Genomic DNA, 22,013 nt, shown 5'->3' with positions numbered 1-22,013 from the left:
CTATAAAATAAGAGAATGGAAGGATTCTTGTGGAAAGTTGTACTGATGTAAAAGAGAAAGCAGCTTCTGTGTGACACCAGAATTGTGGAATACTTTTGTTGGCTCTTTTTGAAAGTCAGCTTTTTTAGAATTGAGGGTACATACTGTACCAGGAGGAATATTTACCATTCTCAGTGTGAAGAAGAGGAGAGAATTAAAAAAGTACCTTGGGAAGATTTTCAGAAGCATTTTCCCCTCATCTCTGCTGCTGCCACATCACAGCACCCTTTGTTCATACAACTGGTTTGTGAGTGGGAGCAGCAGCCACCAGTAAAAATACAAAAAAGCAAACATGGCAAAAAAGAGTATGAGACCTCCCAGGACCTCACTTGTCACTGTTATTTAAACTCTCTCTGTCCTTCCACTGGCTGGAGAAATGGAATGACGGTCACCAGATAGTTTTTGCAGGCTCCAATCACTAAGTAAGCTCACTAAAATAATTCTAAAGGGTTCTAAAAAGTGCCTCTCACTTCTTTTAGATAATTTACCCTCATATTTTCATTAGTTAAAAAGTTTTGTATTTTTTAATGCTTTTGCTAAGATCAGTCAGCATTATGAGGAGTAGGAAATTAGTTTTTCCATCTAGGCTGAGGTGGTTTAAAGGATGCTTTGTGTGTAGTGTATCTCTGCCACATAACAGAGCCAGCTCTTGGGTTTAAGGCAATAGATGTTGGAAATGTTAGTCCTAGAAGGAAAAATTTTAAATTTTCATGACTCATAGTTTGCATCAATGCTTGTAAAGCATAGAAGGGGCTTTTTTTTGGTAGAAGAACACTAAACTGACCTAGATTGTCTCAATTGCTTACTGTCTTTTGTAGACACGTAGAAGCATTGTCTCTGAGCAATCACATTACTGATTTGCAGGTGTATGACATTTTTTTGTTCATCTAGCCATCAGGTAAATAGCAGAAAAGGGGTATGCACACAAAGCTTTCTCCTGCCTTGAAACAAAGGAGGAGCAATTTACAACTTAAATCCATTCCTCATGTCTTTTTTCTGTTTACCTTTATCATCTCCTCGATACGTTCAGTCAAAGTAGCATGGAAGATTTCAGGATGTAAAAGAGACCCAGTAACTCAATTTTCTCAAAGGAGAGCATTGTCACTCATTTACTATGATTTCTGATACAGTTTGAGGATGAAATGTTCTGAGTAAAATTCAGCCGAGTCTCATTCCATACCATGCTCTTAGGCTCTACCACAGAGCACTGTCAGAAGACTGTATTTAGGTTTATAACATATGAACATAGATTTGTATGTATTTGTACAGGCATATATGTCACGGAGACGAAAGCACACAAAAAATACACAAACCAATGTAAAGAACCTTTTTTTAAATATACTTCAGAAGATTTGTGTGAATGTAAACATTGGGGAAACTTGTGCAGCAGAAGTCACTGTAGGCACTAGCATTTTGACCTCTTAAATAAAACTGTGCAGGATTCCATCTTTCACTGGAGAGGAAACGGATGTTTAAAAATTTGAGGAATTTTGATTACTGCTTCTTAGCCTAGTACAAAAGATGCTATAAATTGCCTAACAGATTTGTGCATGAGACATATTATATATGACACCACACTATTGAGTTCCACCATTTAATGAAAGGCTACCTATTAAAAATTTTTATAGGCAAACTGGAATCTCTTGCCATGTAGCCTTAATGGATGGAAATAATAAGGAAACCATCAGTTTACATATATGCAAGCAATAGCTTCTATATATTTTTAATAGCATTTGTATGGTTAACAATGCTGATAACCTATTAAACCCCATTAAAATCTTTGAGTGTTGTGTGAGACAGAGAACACTGTAAGAAATAAGGCAAAAAATATCCTTCTGCACATCCAACTCTTACGGACTTCCATATTTCCACATTCACTCTGACTGTAACATCATGTTCACAATGTGAAAACAGAGTGCATAGCTGCTCTGATAATAACCATATTCTCAGAATGCTGTGGACAGCTTTAATAATGTTTCACTATGTTCCACTGACCCTCATTTCAACTTAGATTTAATGCAGCTATAGTCTAAATAGATTAAAAGGTTCATATAGTTTAAGAATTAACATGTCAGGTTAATAAAAACACATTGTAAGGTGCCCATCTGTGAGCATCTTCCATTATTTTCGCTGATACAGATTATTTTGTACAGAGCATTAGAATAAATAACACAGTATAGTACTGTATTATTAATACCTCTTTTTTTTGGTATTAATCTGTGCTTAAGTGCCAAATGTTGATGCTGTTTAAATGGTCTCTTCCTATATTTGAATACTGAAGTGCTACAAATGTGAACTGCCCAGCTAATGTCCTGATCCATTTTAGCATAGGTAAAATGCTGGTATGGACCAAAACATTTTCTAACATAAACCTGAAAAACAGCAACAGCAACAACATGCAAAACAAACTGGTGTGTGGACTTTATCCACCACAGAAATAGAACTGAAAAGACAAATGGGCAGAGAGAAAATGTAGTCACAGATAGAGTCCATTTTGATATCTTCTCAAAAGTTCCAGAGTGATTAATTCAAGGTGACAATCGGGTAAAAAGATTGCATTGTACCAGTCACAGACACTGGGCAGTTCCTGCCTGCTTCAGAACAGCAAAACCACCTGTATAGCTCAAGCCAGTTTTTTGTGTCATAATCACATCAATATCCTTTTCAGAGGCAGAATTACCATCCAGTGGATCTCAGTTCACAGGACATCACAGTTACACTCACTCCATCTACTCAGTCACCTCTAGAATTAGGTACAATGGTGCACATGTCTGATGTCATTACGAAACAGTCACTGGGCTTCCTGTTGTAATAGCTTTGTAGTGACTTTATTTTCCTGTTTCATTCTGAAATGGTGTGAGAGTCCTTAATTTTCAGTTTATGCTGTCTTTATGACTGCTTCGGTCTGTATTGTGATTGTTTAGTTCTTGGTTTTTCCATTGAATGCTTGTTCCATTCATGGGCACTGAAGTCACCAAACTCTTAGACTGGGAGCAGCAACAGCAAAGACATGACTGAAAATGAATAATAAACAAATAAATAAATAAATAAATGTTAAGACAAATCTCTCAGTTCTATGCAGATTGCCGGCCATATTTTTCATTCAGAAATGACAGATAACAGATTCTAGCTGAAAGAAGTGCTAGCTATATTCAGGGAAATTTTTATCCTGGAACATAAATGATTGCTGTGATTGAACATCACAAGCGCAGCAAATTAGGCCCAGCCTGTACCTCTTATTTGCAAAAAACTTTCACAGTAGGAAAAGGGAAATTTGTTTCACTAAGGTAAAGAGATTGAGAATTTACAGAATTCAATACATATTGTTAGGTGCTGGGTTGATTGGTTTTTCGCTCTCTTTATCATTGTACTTGACAAACTTAGGGATCAGCATGCTGCTTAGCATGGAAGAGAAAAGAAGAAAAGTTCCTCAGCCCGTGACTTAGGTCTCTTCTCACATCTTAGAAAAAGACAAAATTATTTTGGAAAAGGTTCAGTGAACATACTGAGGTGTAACATCTTGCACAGTTAGGAATAGAAGCTGATTTCTTACTTGTCATGTGAAAATGCTCCCTTAAAATAGTTTGTAAATCTGAGCAGGCTACAGACAAACAGGTATTCCCTAAGTGTAATAATTCTTCACATTTTTCTCAGTAGTTTGGATTCCGCCTATTCTCAGACTTAAAGTTTAGTGGTACAGTCCTGTCATCCTTTGTTTTTCATTGCAGATAAAGCTATTTCAATCTTCCATTTCATTACTTTCTTTACTTTCTTTTTTTTTTTTTGCTTCCTATTGTTGCCTTTAACAGGTGGACAGGGAGTTGCAGAGCCACATTGTCACGAGGAAATTATTTTAGCCTTAAAATATATTTGCATTTGTAGGAACGGGAAAATGCAGGTAGAAGACTTAGTGTATATTTGATTGCCAAAGTCAACTCAGGTGCCTGATTTGGTGTTCAAGCCTGAAAATTTCAGTCATTAATGAGATTGTTTAATACAAGCGGCTTGCTGTCATGGAGAGTGGAAAATTGTTATCAAGCAAATTCATGTGCATGTCACGTGCAGATAAATAGTATTTACAACAGCATGTCTATCTCAGTTTACACATATGAGGACTATGTCAAACTTATTTATTTAGTATTTCAGGTGAAGTGGATAGTTTCATCTTGGTAGATGTGCTGTGTGAACTGAACTGCTAGCTGCTAAACCAGACAATTTATATTCTTTCATTCCTTTGCATGCCTCTTCTCCCAGCTGTTAAAAATAGATAAGAGCCAAGTGGTTCAATACAGTTAGTTAACTGAACATAAAATCTTACCAGGAGAAGCTTACCTGGAAACAGTTTTTAAACTTCTTGCTCACAAAATACAGAGCTATGGGGTTTATACAAGAGTTCATGGTTGCCAGGTTGATGCTGATGTAATCCAAGGGCAGCAAGAAACTAGGCAAGAGGAAGACAAACATTTGCACAGTTCATATGATACAGAAGCATCTGTTTTCCTTGTGGTTACAGCCTCTTCTGTCAAACAAACTCATTCTCTCTTACTTAACTCCCTCAATCTAATCTTCTACCGTGCCATATCTATAATAACCTGTCTCACAGATGTTCAGAAAACCTAGAGCAAAGTTATTGAAATAATGACAAACAACATTTGTTGAGATTATGCTACCTCATTAAAACTGAAACTGCTGAAAATGGGTGCAGCTTAAAATTAATGAACACCACAGTTGCATTGCACAGTGACATTCCTTATAGAAATTCTAAGCATATAGCATTATATGTTTTTCAGTACAAAGTATTGGCATAGAAAATGAAGTACCTGAGCAGTTCACATCTGCTGGGATCTCTTTCGTTGTATACCATTTTCTTCAAAATCCGACTCAGATGGAGGGGGAACCAGCAAAGAGCAAAAATCACAACTAAACAGAAAACTGTCTTGGCAACTTCTCGACGCTAGATAAAGGAGATAAGAGTGTATGCTGAGTGCCCAATGCATCCTAGCAGGTGATTGTAGTTAGTAATTTTGGCAGCAAAGTCAGTATTATAGATATGTTATAAAAGGGTTCCCAAAGTGGAGCTTTCAGACTACCTGATGTACTACTTTTTTTTATGGGGTTTGTCATGTTCTTGATCCTGGCCATCCTCAACAGAACCTGGTCATCACTGAGGCTGGGGCAGCTGGGCACACAGGTATTGGTACTGCTAGAATATTGTAGGATTCTCTCTGATATAGTGTTCTATAAAGGGATACTGCCCAGTATCTTGATTTTGCTATGTGATCCTTACTGTGGGATCTTGATGTTCTCAGGTAAATAGTTCCTCTACAAACATTTCAGAAATGTTAGTATTACAACTTAATCTTGTAATACTTAGGAAATAATTGCAATTTAATGGTTTTTTTATGTGGCTCTAGAGAGTTACAGATGCTTTAGTGGATTTTTGACAATGCATTCCAGTGGTGTTTGGTAGGCATGGGTTTGATAAAGAGAAGCATATAAAGGGGTAAGGATTCCGTGTAATATAACACTGACAAGCACTGCTAGGCTCTGTCATGAAATAACTTGAAGTCAAATAGTGATTACAGTCTTGTTAGGCTTTGAATAAGACTTTTACAGTTTCCTCTTTTTTATAATAGCAGCTTTTATCAAAATATTAAAAAATATTTGTGATTAGACATTAGTGTGGACAAGTATATAGGAAGGAAGGAAGGAAGGAAGGAAGGAAGGAAGGAAGGAAGGAAGGAAGGAAGGAAGGAAGGAAGGAAGGAAGGAAGGAAGGAAGGAAGGAAGGAAGGAAGGAAGGAAGGAAGGAAGGAAGGAAGGAAGGAAGGGTGAGGGTTAAAAAGATAAATATTTTTTAATTGTGGCATAAAGTCATCCTGCAGCAGCCAGTCTGAGATGCTTAGTGGGCACTGCATTTTAGGGCGGTGGATTCCCCCACTCCTAGTACATACCATTCTAGTTCTGCTGGGTGGAGTAGCCTGTGTGTGGCCCTAGAACACACTGTGTTGCAGTCCCAGGGCCTGATGAGGGAAAAGAGTGGAGAATCTGCACAAGGGGAGGATTTTCCAGTCAGCCCTGGTCTGGAATGAGCCAGCAGAGGAGGAACCTCTGTGAGAACTCACTCTGATGCAGAGAGGACTGCTTTAGGGATTCACATCTGTGAACATGGAAGTTCAAAGAGTGGAATTTGAAGGGCTGATATTAATGCATGGGAAAAGCTCCAGACTCTTTTTTAAAGTTCAGTTACGTGTTAAACATCAGCCAGCACTGCCAAACCAGCAAAGAGACCTGACGGTTCTGTGAGCGACTTTGTTCTGTGATCATTTGTTTGCTCTGTTCTCCTGTTGCTCTTTTCAAAGCAGCTACTCCAGTGGTACTGCAGCAGTGCAATAACCCTGAGAAGCAAAATCCACTCTTTTCTAAACTAGGTTATTCTCCAATTGCTTTTTATATGAAGGTACAGTTACATATCAAAGAGTGCCAAAAGGAGGGAGGATCCATGGAGTCCTATCTTTATACAGAAAAAGAAACATTTTTGGCAAATCTTTGTAGTTAAATTTCAAAGCATTTATCCAGTAGTGATTTGAGGTTAAAGAGAAGGAGGGCACAACTGTCAGAATAAATAGAAATAAAAAGGTTAGTTTCCTGAGCATACTGTCTTCAATGCCTCCTTATACAATGATTTAGTCTTTGTTCTGGGTTTAAATGAATGCCTTATCATAAATAACCTACATCTTCACTTTCCACTTCTGTAGTTTACTGTATTCAGGTACACTTTGAAATATTTCTAACGTAACCCATAGAGAGAAGAACAATATTTTCAAGCATTAGTGTTTCTAATATATTTACCTGCTTCAGGTGTTCACTGAGAGCAATTCTCAAGTTGCTGTTTCTTCTGTTTAACATTTCACAAGTCATTAGCGTATAAAAGATGGCAGTACATGCCAGCGGCATGCAGAAATAGAAACCAAACAGCCACCAATCCTTTGCATCTTTGTAAAACTGTAGATAAGGAAAAGAAGAGAGCAGATATTTTCTTATGATTGAATGCAAAATACCACTGAAAGGCCTTGGAAAAACATGACAGTTGGTACACTGGTATCTGTCTGTTTGCTTATTGTTGATCTCTTTTTGACCAACATCAAAATAGGAATTGTGGCAGTGTAAACATTTACAGAGAGCCTGCCTGTACCTTTGTTGCAATCTGTCTTGGGTTGGAATTAATTTTTTTTGGTTGTACTTTCTGAACATTTATATTCATTCATGAAAACTGGAATACAGCTGCATGAAAAAGACCTGCCAAAATGTAGACAGTGTCAGTCTGAGATAATGAATCTTACTAAAAGCCTGTCTCAGGAAATGCCATTTACCTCTAAAGCTTCTGTCCTGATGCCAAAAAAGGAAAATTCAAAATGTCTTGTAAGTTTAATCACCTTTTGTTATCAGTGAAAAGGTTGGCAGTTGGTTTGCTTATGTACTGGGCAGATAGGAGCCACTTCATAAGTGTTTGTCTGATATGTGCAAAGCTTAGGGATGGCTTCTAGTGGTACAGTTACTTTTAACCCCTTGACTGCCATTTCCACCATTTGCCTTCTGTGATGGGACAGTGTGGTATTGATAGAATAGCAATACTTTGCTCTGTATAATTTTAAATATTAGCTGTGATGTAAGCAATGCTGTAAGTTAATAAATTTCTGTATCGTGGGAAATACTACATTTGAGAAAACATTTAAAATTGCTCTTTTCTGTAGAGGATCATGTTTTCAGACTTGAGAAAATACTGTATCTTGGTTTTTATGCTCAGCCAAAAGTATGCGCTGAAATATAGCATTTCAAACACTTCCTGTGTCTAGGTTATTAGTATAAAAGGGATGTGTCACTCTTTCCCCCAGCTTGTTTGTTCCTAGAGGATGTGCTCTCGTAACATCACAGTTCCCACACCAAATGTCAAAATTCTTATGCCTGAGGATTTTATGACTCTTGTTTGAAAAACTCAAACTTTTGACATCGTGTTTACATTTAAAACCAAATAGCACTAAACTTCAAAAGATGAAAAATGTTGTTACAATTCATATACTGGTGTTTAATAATGTTACTTTAAAAATCTACTTCAGTTACATTATGAAGTTGATTTACTGAGAAAAAGGGAATGCTTTTCATTTTTTTCCCTCTGCCCCAACACAGCTGCATACAGAATTTGCTAGTTTAGATTATGCTGCTGGTTTCTGGGCCACAATCCGACCTCACTCTGGGACGCTGTGTTGTGTTGATTAACTTGTTTCCTCCTCATTAGCCTCCTCTCCTCCCTGAGAAGGGGCTGCAGTCTCCTGCATAGCTGCACTTTCCTTGGGGGCAGAATTTCCTCCTCTGGGAGCAAAGCTTTTGCCAGCAGAAAACCAGAAAACAATATGCCTGATATTTGAGGAGTTTGTACTGAGGGCAAATGTAATTGCTGCTCCTTCTGCAGAGCAAAGGATTACAAATACATGGAGACAATTATCTTTTCCATGGCAAATTCCTCCAAGTCAACCTGGAATCACATTGGCTGGGCAGCACAACAAAATGTGTACTACGTGAATCCATTCCATGTTTACAAGGAAAACTTTGTGTCCTACAAAAAGTGTTCCAGGCTCCATGAGCATTGCTTGTTGGTCAGGAAAACACATGAAAGGTCCGTGTCACAGCCCTGACCAATACATCACTTCTGGATGAGGAGTTGGCCTCGTGGAGTTATAAAACCTACTCTGAAATGTCTGTAAATGATTAATTGAGGAATCTCAGTTTCACAAAGCTTACATCAATGCACAAAAATGGGTTGATTGAAGAGAAGTAGACATTCTTTTGTTTGTCTTGAAAACCCACATGGAACTGGTTTTCTACAGGAAATGTGCATTTTAAACAAGTTTCCTAGTGCGCTCGGTCTCTTGGGAATCATGGTCTAGCATGAATATTTTAAATCTTTCAAAGATAGCTTTAAACATGAATAAAGCTCCTATTAAAAACAGAAGTTAATAACAAATCCTTCCTGAAGTTTAGTAATTGTTTATTGTGGTGTTTGTGGTAGTAAATACTATAGTTAAGGTTAAAATGGTATTTCCACTTTAATCTCATGTTTGTACTTGCTTGCAACACATTGAAACACAAAGCTCTCCATTTTGACTGACACATCCAACATTTACTCTAAACTTGGACATAACTACTGGTTTCTTTCCTTAAAAATCAAACTGCTGTGGGAAGATTGGCACTTCTGAATTATACTGAGCAAGTAAGAGTTACTACTTTCTGCTAGGAAAACAAACCAAGCTATTCTACTTAGAACATTAAAAACAGAACAGTAATCATTAAAGTTAGCATGCCTATGGAAGACCTGAACTATAATGTTTTTGAGAAAAGGGAAAACTATTCTTTTTCTTAGGGAAAAAGGAAGTGAAGGTTGTCCAGGCACATTTGAGGAGAAAAACAGCCATTAGAGAGGGAAATTTTGCTGCAGTGTGTAATTCATAAATCACAGTCTTATAACTACAGTAATGTAGGCTGTGGAGTCAAGAAACAAAAATATAATAAACTCTGGGAAATTCCACTCCATCTTTATCTGCATTAATTATTTCTGTTAGGGAATTCCTTTTGTCTTCTCTTTCAATTATCTCATGCTCTTTTGGCCATCCCTATAGTCTGTGTAACCCTACCACAGTTGGGGGTGTTCCTCTGAAAAAGTAATCATCTACGCTTTTTATTTTCTAAAATTCCCAGCTCCACTTTACCTTATCCTTCCCAATTCTAGGCCAAGTTATGTTCTGGTCCAATAAAAGGAGAAGCACCAGGCATTCAAAAAAGAGAAACTTATACTCTATTATGAAAAATTCTAGTCCAGAAAAAAATACCAAGGTTTTCTCAAGACTGAAGAACTGGTGCTATCTGCCTTCTCTGTAACAGACCAGAATATTACTCTTTCTTTTTCATTACTGGATGAATGGTACCTGGCCTTTCACTGTATTCAGAAGTTTAAAAAATTAAGATATTTTCTCATTGCAAGGCCATATGGAAAACCACTATGCCCCTATGCAGTAATCTATTGATTCTGCAGTGACTTCTCACCTGAGCTGCTTTGCAGAAGTTGATGTGGGTTCTGACAGCTGTTAATCTGCAGGAGCACAGAGGTGAGGGGTAGGAAACGTGCCAAAGCAGCCTGGAGTGTCTCAGGCACTCCTCTTGCTCTTGAGCTGCTGTATCTTATGGCAGTAACACTGCACAAACACCTAGCTGGAGGTGTGGGACTGTCAGCTTTGTAGTCATGATTCCTTGTAAACTAAAGGATTATTTTTTATTTGACTTTAATGCATGTAGCATGGCCCCACCCTTTTCTCTGTGTGCCAAGAGAGCTGACTACTGCATAGAGAAGGATGACTAATCATGGTAAAACATGTGTTTTGACATTTACAAGCTCCAAGGTGTTGTACCTTGAAACTCAAAACTTTTCAAGGCTCTGGCTACCCTGATACATCTCTTGATTGTACTTTCAGCAGGTGTGAATTGCAAATGTCTGTAGTAAGAATCTTCAGTAGCAAAGAAATGAAAATGCAGTAAAGCCCCATTTAATCTCTCTGGCTGAACACAGAGAAAAGTCACTGTGAACATAGGATCCTTTTTGCACCAATACACTTTAGAATACATTTTGCAGTTTAATGCATGAATAAACTCTATTATCATCCAGTATCTTAATTGTCTAACCCACATACTGTGGGTTCCAAAAAAGAGAAGACAGGATGTTACTTACCAACATGAAATCATTTGTAGGTTTGAGCATGCAGGTAACATAACTTGCATCCTTGTATTTGAAAGGTACCACAGCAAAGCCAATTGCTTCTGGGATGGCCAGTATGAAGGACAGAAGCCAAATGGAGAAAATTTCAATAGCAGTGATCATGGGGATTCCAATCCCCTGAACACGGCTCCAGGATGCAACTGCTCTGTACCTGAAAGAGACAGGTGTTAGTTTCCAGCCCACGGTTTCCTTCTTAAAACTTCATGGTTCAGTGTCGTATGGCAAGTAAATTCCTAAAGCTGACATCTGAGACTTGTATTACTTGGTTTTTTTCTGCCTATTCCAGGGCCTCTGCCAGCTATCAATTTACCTAGGTCATATCAGGGCACATGGAGGGCTGGAGAGCAGAGAGCCGGCTGCTCCTGTTCTGCTTGGGTGTGGGATTGTGTGGAATTCTGCTGGGTGGACTGCACTAATGCTTTCTAATCAAAGCAGGCAAGGTTTGTGAGGACAGACTATATCTTTCACTAAATAACTTCCATAACAGAGGGAAAAGAGCTTCCAGGCACACAGCCATTCTAACAGATACAAAGCATCCATCTCCTTCAGCTACCTCAGCTGTAGCAGCAGTGCTACCCAAAGCTGTCAGCTTCCAGGCAATGAAACACTGGGAAAATACTCTTGATGAAGTGAAAAGGCATTTGTTCTGTTTACACTGTTCAATGAACTTAAAGGATCTTTCTCCTCTAGTTGTCTCTCAGTTTTCAATGAGCTTATAGAAATTTATTGGCTTTGAGACCTCAATCTCTCTGTCAGCTCTGGTTAGAAGGTTGTAAAATTATCCAGAGAAGACAGATAGGCATGGGATACAAAGTGCAATCCAGTCCATAAACTAAATTTTCAGTAGTAGATTTAACTGTTGTCCTACAATTACTGCAGTAAACTACTTGCTTAGCATTTCCAACAATTTAGCAAAGACAGAATATTGTAAAGAACCAATATGATTTTTGATCTTGTAACAATCTGAAATTCATTCTGGAGAGCTCTGTGTCATTAATGAAGTAACAGCTTCTGAACTGTTAATGATGTAACTGTTCTGAACTTATTTTGCTTCCTTAAAATAATAGCACCTTCCTGTTTGGAATGACAGTGCTGCATGGATATATGGCATTTGCTGATGAAATAGTCTTCTTTGGTTGAGGATAAAAAAAGTCAAGAAAAATTGTTTGTCTGCTTAAAAAATATCATATTAAGAAGGGAAATACTGGATTTGGAATTTTTGAGATCACAGAATCACAGAATGAACTAGGTTGGAAAAGACATTTTGAGATCATCAAGTCCAACCAAGATGGAAGGAATGAGGAGCTTCTGATCGGAAAAAACATTTTTTGAGGGCTACAGGACCTAGGCTACAGAGATCAGGAAAATTTGGTTACTGAAAGGCTTTCTAAGCCCTCCTTTAACCAATACAGTAACACTGGATTCACACACAAATAATTTCTTCTGATTTCTTGAATCACAGCCTCTTTTTAGTTTGGAAGTGTGCTTATTAACTAGATGGAAGACTTGGGAATTTCCCCCGTAGCCTCAGTGTTAGGGGAATGACAATGCCTGAATGCAAATCCAGGCTTAAGCCCCTCACAAAGACTTGAGCAAGCATTGTTACCCAATATCACTGGGAAGTGTCAGGGGCTGCCATCACCCCTGCAGAAAACAGACTGGAAAGCTTTGCCTTGATATCTACAGCAATGTCATAAAGAACACAGTCACAGGTGAACTACAGACAGGCTCTCAGAGCATCATTTCTACAGAAATGTGTGTAGAAATACTTCGAGCATAAAAATGCAAACTACAGCTTGGAATTCTACATTAAAAATAAGAATATCATCTAAAGGCATCCTTGTCTTCCAAGAATGTGAAAAAGGGGAGGAGGTCTCTGAGATTAGAATTCTGAGACTCTCGAAACAAATTGAATTATACTGGGAGAACTAAGAAAGAAATATCCAGTATCTTACCTTCTCACAAATATTCATATTAAATCCAAATTTAATTTTAAATAATTTGTCATCCTGTCATATTCTTTTTGCCAAATATCAAATTCTGGCTTTCATCACCAAATGGAATATTCATTGAAACTTAACCTTTCACACAAATGCACAAGTATTTGTGAACTTTGGAAATTTAACAATCAGTTCAAAGTTTACTTTCTAAAGACTGGCAATTTTACAATCATTTCTGTCAGCTGCACAAGGTACTAGCCCATCCTTGACTGTCTGATGCTTTTAGCAAACAGGGGCTTGTACACTGTATATATTTTTCAAGTAGCAAATGTAAAGCTTGTTTTATGTTACCTCTGTAAATATAAGAGTAACAAACAATGACTTGTAAACTGTGAATCCAGTTATTTGCTTTCTTGCATTTTTGTACCTGTTCTTTTGAGTTACATCTGTTTTGCACATGAGGAGATCACTATGCACAACAGTAAGGATTTGGGTCCTATATGTATTTTACTGATTGTTTTTCCAGTTTACAATTAAAATAACTCTCAAATAAAGAATTGTTAGCTGAATAATTTTATGGATATTTTCAGCTAAAACATAAGAAGCTCAGTAATTAGATCAGAATTTGCTGAATGAATATTAAGCTGCCATTACTTGGTCTCTTTACTCACTGCTGTAGGAGTGATTTGAAAAATAGTGGTAGTAATAATAATTTCAGTAGTAATAATTTTTCAGGTGGGTGTTCTGTGGGTTATGTAATATAGAGGATGTTTGTCTGTTTGTCTAGCCACAAACCTCCCACAATCAAGAGTGAGAAAGTACTGCAGGGTTTATTTCCCTCATACTTGGAAAACATAGGATGTCTGCCAGGGACCTGACATAAAATACATGCATAATGCATTGCATTTAATTCCTCACTCTAAAATCTGTGTGAGATTTGGCTAACTTTCCTTTAGTTCTGTTTATTTCCCTCTTGCCTCCAATCACGTCTAAAATGTTCGCTTTTTTTCCCCAGGTCACTTCCTGTCCTCTGCTTGATGTTGTGGCCCCTCTTCTCTCTCCCTTTTTCATTTTCAACTGCTCATGCATGTGCTGTCAACTTGTATACATACACAAAATTAAATATTTTGCACTCCTATCTAGTTATAACATGCTCAAAGCATTTCTTTCAGAAAGACATATTGTCTGGATCTGAGAACATCAGTGGGTGCTTTTGTTCCCCTATTCCTTTTAACTTAGATTAGAAATTAGGTGTTAATTAGAAAACTAGGTGTTCAAATGGCCCTGTAATATAACAAGTGTCTGTTCTGTATCATCAGCCCTTTGTAAGAGTGAAAAGCAATGCAGGAAACATAAAGGACAGGATCAAGCACGTAGGAAGCAGCCACTGTCAAGATGAGTGCCAGGACAGTTCCTAAATGTCCCTGCTGCTGCTGATACTGAACTGTTCTGCTTTGTTATTAGCAACCCCAGCTGTTCTTCATTTTATGCAACTACCTTAATACAATAAAGCTCTTAGAGTTTTATTTTAGTGGCAAAATCTTGACTTGTCTCATACACTTACTGTGAGTTGGTCCAGATAAAAATATCTAGTTTAGGATTACTGTTCTTTGCACTGTGCTATGTAGAGGAGGCAAGAAGAGAGTGTATACACGTGAAATGAGATTCATATCTTCACTTTTCTTCTTCAACCAATTTCTTCATCAAAATCATTATGCCCAAGACATAAGCAAGAGTAAAAATTCAGGCAGGGAAATATCCTTCCTCTTAGTCACACTCAGGCACTGTTTAGAAAGAGTCACACTATCGTCACCATCGTGACCTAGAGTTTAAAAATGCCTGGGGGGCATCTGAGGCAACTTCGAAGTGAGCTTCCTCCGAAGGGTGAATGGCTGGCTTTCTGCCAGCCTCTTAAAACCCTCTCCACATGTGAGTGGCCATTGTTCCCCTTGGGCACGCACAGTTAAACCTTAATACACTGTTAGGGCAAGTCACTCCAGGGCAGTAGTAATGAGGGGAGCTTCACAATAGGATGTAGTTAGCACAAGGATTTTCCTGATAGGAAAAAAAAGAATCCTGTTCTAACTTAAGGCTGTGGTCTGCAACAGGGATAGAGAGTCAACAACGAGTAAAAATATGGAGCTCTGGATTCACTCTACCGATTGACTCCATCTTTTATGTGCCATAGAATGCAGTATACAGAGACCCAAAATAATTGTAAACAAGATAACTTTCAGGAGCTTTTTTAAAGCAAGAATTAACTTGCCCATAAACCAGAAATAGTCCAACTGTGACAGCACACTATTTCATATTTACTAATTTTCCATTCTAGAAAGCAACCATTAGCTGATGTGGAATTCTGTGCCAAACTTCCAGTGTCCAGTCTAACTCATTGGAGGTGCTCTGAGCTTTCATGGTGATTGAAGCTAGATTCTTTCATGGTATTGAGCCAGATTCTGATATTGGCTTGTTAGCCAATATCAGAATCTGGCTCTATACATCTGTTTCCTAACACAGACTCTCTGAAACCACTTACTAGAGTAGCAACAGATGATAAAGAATATGTCCTTGGCAAAGTGTCTAAGCTAAGGGAGGAAATTAAATAGTCTGAGTCTGATCCCATACCAGATTTTATACTCAAATGGAAACAGCATTTGGTTGTTGTGAGGATTAGCAAATCGGTCCTTGTAAAAATATATTTTTCTACAAAAAGGTAGCTTCAGCTGAGCTAGTTCCAATTTATAAAAATGTATATGACAGTGGAACTTCATCTAGTGAAACTGCAGTTGTCAGAATTTATCTAACAAACTGTATGTTTCATGTGCTTGATCTATGATTTATTCCTTAGAGTGGTCCATGGGATTTTACTTAATGCTGGGCAGATATTGTTTGAGAAATAGAATTGGTTTTGTAGTTCTCAGACTCAAAAAATGGAAGTAGAACAGTTACTTGTATTACCTTTTAAAATTTTTTTTCAAATTTCTTTTTTTATTTATGGCTTTGGCTAATGAGGTACTAATGCAGTAAGGAACTGTATTTTAGGTATGGATACTACCAAGTGATTTATCCACTGCAAACCTTATACATTAACTTTTTCTGTAAAGCCAAACCAAGATTAATTTAAAAGCTTCTTTGTGTCCCTGTACTAATACACATACTGCATTTTATTTAAAAGTATTTCCTGTATTTAGAGGTACTGGTATTTTGGAGTAGAACACGAGCAAGTAACTCAAGGCATAAAACCAACTTTTACAGAAGTCAAGTGTTCATCTGCTATTGCATTTCATGTACTAAGAAAAAATAGCAGAGGCATTAGTTTTTCAAACTACTTATGTCAAAGTATCAAAGCAAGTTTCCAGCATATTTTTCAGTAGAGCTCTGTTAGTTTTGAAAGTTATCAGAATAAACCCTTGTTTATTGTCCATTGGCAGTGAGTTGAAAAGCTAATTTTTAAGCCTAAAGATTATGATCTTGTTCAAATACAAAAAACCCCCATGAGTTCATATGAAAGAAAGAAATCTGAATACTTAGTAAAACCCCAGTAAATTTTTGTCTGGTAAAAGGTGAAATAATGCTTTACCAGAGCTTTTAAATACCTTTAAAAAACATGTAAAGTTCATTAGCCCAAGGACTTAATATCATACTTTGAGCCCCAAATGTGATGCTTGGCATTAGCCAGAATATAAAAGACCAGAATCTAAGTTATATCTGCATTGTAACTGCCTGCTAAAAAGACCATGCTTAGTGCTCCCAGATTTAGGAAATCTGCACGTGCAAGAACAGAGGCAAAAGAGTAAAACATACTTTACCTGTCCACACTAAGGGCACACAGGTTAAGGACTGTGATTCCCACTGATGCCTTCTGGATAAAGGGAAGGAATTTGCAAAGAAACTGTCCAAATTCTGTATTTCCAAAAGGCCACTTCTGAGCGAGGAGCTAAAGAGAAGATACAAAATAATCAGAATATTTAAACAGTAACCTATCAAGTATGCCACAATTGTAGTTATTTCCTGTCTTAGACACAGCCAAAGTAACCTTGAATTCTCCATAACCTTAGTACTGAGTGGATCTGGGAACTAACTGCTACTGTAGAAGCACAGAAGTTGAAAGTTTACATAAAATGTTGACCTCGTGGTGTTGCAATAGTAAATTGCATTGTTAAAATATTTCTTTTTATTGTTGTGAACCTACCAGCAGTACTGAATAATGAAAATCCAACTCAAGCCAGTCATAAATGGTTGTGATTGCCGTGTCCCAGAACCAGACAGTCTCAACATAACTCAGGGTCCATAATGAAATACCTCAGAGGCAAGTCCTGGTGCTGCACGCAAGTAGATTCTTGTCATCATAAATGTACCATTGTGTAACTCATGGCAACATCCAGTGCCAAACTCTGAGGAGTGTGAAGAAAACACTGTGCATGCATAATTTGTTCCATATTGCATTTTAAAAGACAACCGTGCAAACATGTGGGCTGTGCTTCAAGGCAGCAGAAAGGCATCCATTGGAAAGATGTGAGTGACTGAGGCTTAGAGCAGTATTTCCAAGGAGGCATTTGCATAATAAATATTAGTACAGTGATTCATGTGCACAGTTGTGAAGAATTAGCATATAAGTAGTAATATTTCTAGCTATAACTGTTGAAGCTTTGAACATGTCTTGGAACTGGGCTTTGGTAGCAAGTATACACACAAAATATAGGACACAGAATTATTCAGGATAATCAAATCTATGACTGGCTGCAGAGTCACAGAAGATCACCCTTTACACATGCTGACAGTAAACTGGCAGTATTCAATGTAAGTGTCATAAATGAAAAATTATTGAGTCCATACAAAGTACTAAGCCCTAATTTAGCTATTTTAACTCAAGTAAGGGATATTTCAGCCCTCATGAATAGTTCTATGGAAAAACAAAGTCACTAAACCTCCTCACTCTTGCACTACCATTTTGTTCATCTTCTCTAAGTCTGTGATGCTGAGACTTTCTTAGCAGTAGGATGTTCGTGTTTTTAGAGTTAGCTTTGCAACCACAAGGACTAGAAATATTTTTTAGTCGAAGCTTAGATCCTGGAGCACACTTATTTGGTAAAAGTGGGTGTATTCTAGCTGTGTAATTAGAAAAACAAATTCTGATTGTAACTCATGACTATAGTATTCAAAGCAAACATTTTATTTCTATTTAAATTAGTGTTAAATTTAAGTATGCTAATAATCGCTACCTTTAGCAATACAAGTGTTAACTGTGGGAAGTTCAAATTCACATCTGTCTTTATCTCAGTTAAGGTAGGTGTTACCTTTCTGGTTTTTCATAGCATGAGTTTTTCAGAGAACTTTGCTGTAGTGTATAGATGTTTATCACAAAATTCTACCTTAGTAGGAATTAATCTTCTCCTTATAATCCTGATGTGGATTTTTTGCATCCCCTCTGTTTTATACTCATTCATCACAATGCTGAGTTACTTGTGATTTTGTCCCCCAGATGATACCTCAAACCTCAAAAATGCTGGAAGCAGCTATGAATTCCACATTGCCTGTGTCTCTCTAGGACTATATTAATGTCATTTGATTACTTGTATTTCAGGACATGTTTTAGCAAATCACAGCTTTCAGCCAGCTGGGTGCAAACTGTGGATCAAACGTATGTGTGGAAGCACCTTTGGTATGGTATCCCAGTTTAGGATAGTCACATTTGGTGAAAGGCAATCCCCCTTTTCTTAAAAGGCTAGGGATTGGGTTGCTAGGATTGGTGATTTAACTGCAGTCAGTACCTTCAGTAGCAAAAGTGGTAAGTTTATATCTGCAAGCTCTTGATTAGTTCCTCTGATTCTATCTGTATTTATAGACTGAATTAAATACATTTAAAGTTCCAGCAGAATTGTTTTCCAGGTAGGTTTGCAACAGTGTAACAAATATTTGCAGAGCATATTCTGCATTTTGCCTAGAACACTTATATGAGATTTTAGTTTTTATCACAAAAAAAAAAAAGTTGAAAAAAGAAGGGATGATCAGGACCCATAGCAATTCAACCATCTTGTAGTCACATGGCATTGCACCTTCAAACCCTTGGCTGGGTTTTGGGTAAAATCAGAGTAGTTCTCAGGCTGGGAAGGCTAAATTATAAATGGCACTGCCATGGAAAAGCAGCTCTAGCAGACTTCTGTCAATCCCCTGTGCCAACCAGAGCCCCAAGACCCATTTATCATTACAGATCACACTTGAAAAGGCAACTGAAAGGCACCTATTCATTTCAGCCCCTGAGTGTGGCTGTAGCTACACCAGAAACGAACAAGCACTTTGTAGTGACTGCAAAACTCTGCTACTACAAGGCAAATATTAGCTTCAAAAAGAAAAGGGTTGTACTTGAAAAAGGTTCACTGACTCATTACTCCTCACGGGAAAGCTTTATCATGCTTCCAGCATGTATGCTTCAACCCCACACCCCAGGAAGCTCTCCTTTTCTGAGATTAAAAGTATTTTATTCCTTTTGTTTCTTACACTTTCCACTAATTGAAGTAATCTCAGTACCAAATCATCAGACATTCTTTTCAAGTGGATTTTAATCAAAATCCCTGGGACTAGAAATAAGTTTTTTTGATTTCAAGATTCACTTTACAATCATTTCTGGGGGTGTACTCCATTATCACTCTGCATCAGCTATGCATTCATTACTTCCCCTTGGACCAGGTGCCAATTTTTTTCTTCTGTAGATATTTTTAGTCAGCAAATCTGATCCTGTCTTTAGTTTTACTAATTTTTGCATCAAAACAAGTCCATTTCCCTCTGTTCTGCCCTAGCATGGTAAGGAAATTTCAGAAGGAAATAATATATTTATTGTGTATTTTAAAAAATGAACCCAGGAATTTAATTTAATTAATCCTGATTTACTTAGGTGCAATACAAGAACTGGAACTACTGACTTTGCTCCTTGAGTGCTTTTGCATATTTTAATATTAAAACAAAATGATTATAAAATTCTAGAAAAATTACATTTTCTCTCAAGGCTCTAGAATAGAAGAAATCAGACTGATTGCTCCTACTTGTGTCCCAGTTCTCTATGAGTTGTGGAAGTGGATTGTGCTTTTGCAAACCCAGTTACAAAATATCTGAGGTTTCAAAATAAGACATGTGGCAAAGGAAATGCACTTTTCCCTTGTGCAGTTTGCAACTTGAGAGTATTTCATACTGTGGTGCAATTCCTGAGAAAACAGTGTGGGCAACATGTATTTTTGCACTGAAATCAGAAATCAAGACTGCTCTTTAAAAACTCACAAAGTGACCAGACAGCCACAGCTTCCTTGAGCATCCTCCCTTCTCTGCTGCTTTATATGGCCTCTCTGCCCTGAGCTGCAGCTGAAGACAAACAAGACATCAGCACTGAGAACATTCCTTTGCAGTGATTTTTAAATGTCACTCCGTTGATTTTATTCTGCTGCTGCTACTATTTTCCAACCCCCCTCAGTATGGTAGCTGATGTACAAAACATCAAGTCCCACTGTGCATCCCAAGCAATTTATATATAGTCTGGAAGAGAGAATGTTGTAACCCCAGCACATGAGTGCTGCCCAGAGCATGCTCATGTGCAGCCACAGTGTTTATGCCATGCCAGGCTGGTACTGTGTGTTTGCAGGCAGATAATGGCCCTGGAGCTCAGCCCAAAATAGATGGGCTTGGTTGGGTGCTGGATCACAACCGGCTCTGAGCTGCTCTATTAAAACTCCTTCAGCTCAAAAAGTGCATGTCAGGAGGTCCCCTCTCTCTGCCATGTGGCATTGAGGATGGCAGCAAAGGCTTCCTACCTGCCCTTTCCTGCTCTGCTTTCATGCTAGTGCCCTAGAGACTGCCTCTTCCTATATCCATGTGGGACCATTGTTGTGCTGACATACAAGATGTTCTTCCCAGAAACTGAACTGTGTTCCTTACAGTGCTTGCCCTCATGCTGCTGCCATCTAGGACACTCTCCTGAGTTTCATGGCATTAAAATGTTCCATGATACTGCTGGAACAACTCTGGCCCAACCATGGAAGTCATCTTCTATTCTGTCTTCAGGAAAAATAGAAATATCTTCTTTATTCCACAGCTGAAGTTACACTTGGGCAGTAATGGAGAAAGGAACCAAGGCAGCAGATTTCATCTTTATAGATACAATCCAGTTGTGTAAGTGACCAACATCTCCTAACTGGGGAGCAGCAGTTACAAAAGCAGAATAGTCTGTGGTGATTTTCTTTCCTTGCCACATAGCCCAGAATGAAAGATAAGGGAAATTCTTTTGGTTTTGTTACATCAGCGCATTTGGTGTTGCTGGCTTTTTTTTCCATTTAATTTTTTTTTTTAAGGCTAGTTTCCTCTAGGCAATAATGAGCTCTCTGGATAAAGCTTAAATTGTGTTCTACAATTATATATACCCTTGTCTGATTCAAGGCATGGGCCAGATGAGGTATCTGGTGTTTTGGGTGGAATCCAGGTGATATCTGGCTCAGCACAGAAGTGTCTAAGTTCTGTACCACTGACTTGACTGCGTTAAATGACAAAAGATGATGGTTCTGACTGAAGTGTCTCACCTATCTCTGATCTGTAAGACTGCTTAGTTAGGAATAAGGATGTATTGAGTCCTCAGCAGTGGTATTTTGGTTGTGGTGACTGAAGAGGACCCTTCTGTCCTCATAAAAGGTCATAGGGTAAGAATTCATTGCATGTTTTCAAGCATTTCCCTTCTTCCTAAAACTCATATATACAGGAGAGAATTGCATTGCTGGACAAAGCTCTTCCATTTCTTGCCTCACAAGTCACCTGTGAAGCACCACTTTGCAGGAAAGAGGGAGAGCTGTCAGGGGGGAGAGGAACACAGTCTGTCTCTTAAGTATTCCTTCCCACTGCTGAAGTGAAAAACCTCAGATTTTGAAAGGACAGTGACTAGAGGAAAACAAAGAGTAGAGGAAAACAAAGAACGAGGGTAGCCTTTATAATGCAGGGCATAAGATCAGTACTGAGTATATGGTGAGGTGATTGTTCAAGCTTCTCTTCTACCAGCTTTCGGATAATTTGTTTATTTCCTTATACTCAGATTCACAGCCCTGGCATGGTAGAGAAAACACACTCTATCTCTTCAACTCTTCTTTGCAGGAAATAGATTCCTGATTTTGCTACTCCCAAGAACTCTTCTTTCCACTTTGGGTGGATAAAAGACTGACTGGTTTTCTTCCTGGAAG

The 22,013-nt window shown here is 38.0% G+C and overlaps 1 protein-coding gene across 1 annotated transcript in view; it reads right to left on the bottom strand.

The window, feature by feature from the left end:
- Window positions 1–1,119: 1,119 nt before the first annotated feature.
- The window catches only part of EDNRA (endothelin receptor type A), a 33,305-nt gene continuing 12,411 nt past the window's right edge, over window positions 1,120–22,013 (bottom strand). Inside the window, exons 3-8 of the mRNA XM_030947063.1 lie at window positions 16,614–16,741; window positions 10,817–11,015; window positions 6,892–7,044; window positions 4,860–4,993; window positions 4,372–4,480; window positions 1,120–3,053 (exon numbers count right to left, since the gene is read on the bottom strand). Of these exons, the coding sequence (XP_030802923.1) occupies window positions 2,913–3,053; window positions 4,372–4,480; window positions 4,860–4,993; window positions 6,892–7,044; window positions 10,817–11,015; window positions 16,614–16,741 (864 nt within the window). The 3' untranslated portion in view covers window positions 1,120–2,912. The remainder of the gene's footprint in view (window positions 3,054–4,371; window positions 4,481–4,859; window positions 4,994–6,891; window positions 7,045–10,816; window positions 11,016–16,613; window positions 16,742–22,013) is intronic.

Source organism: Camarhynchus parvulus, chromosome 4, assembly GCF_901933205.1.
Source record: "Camarhynchus parvulus chromosome 4, STF_HiC, whole genome shotgun sequence".
NCBI classification, from domain to species: Eukaryota; Metazoa; Chordata; class Aves; order Passeriformes; family Thraupidae; genus Camarhynchus; species Camarhynchus parvulus.
This window is presented reverse-complemented; position numbering and strand designations above follow the sequence as displayed.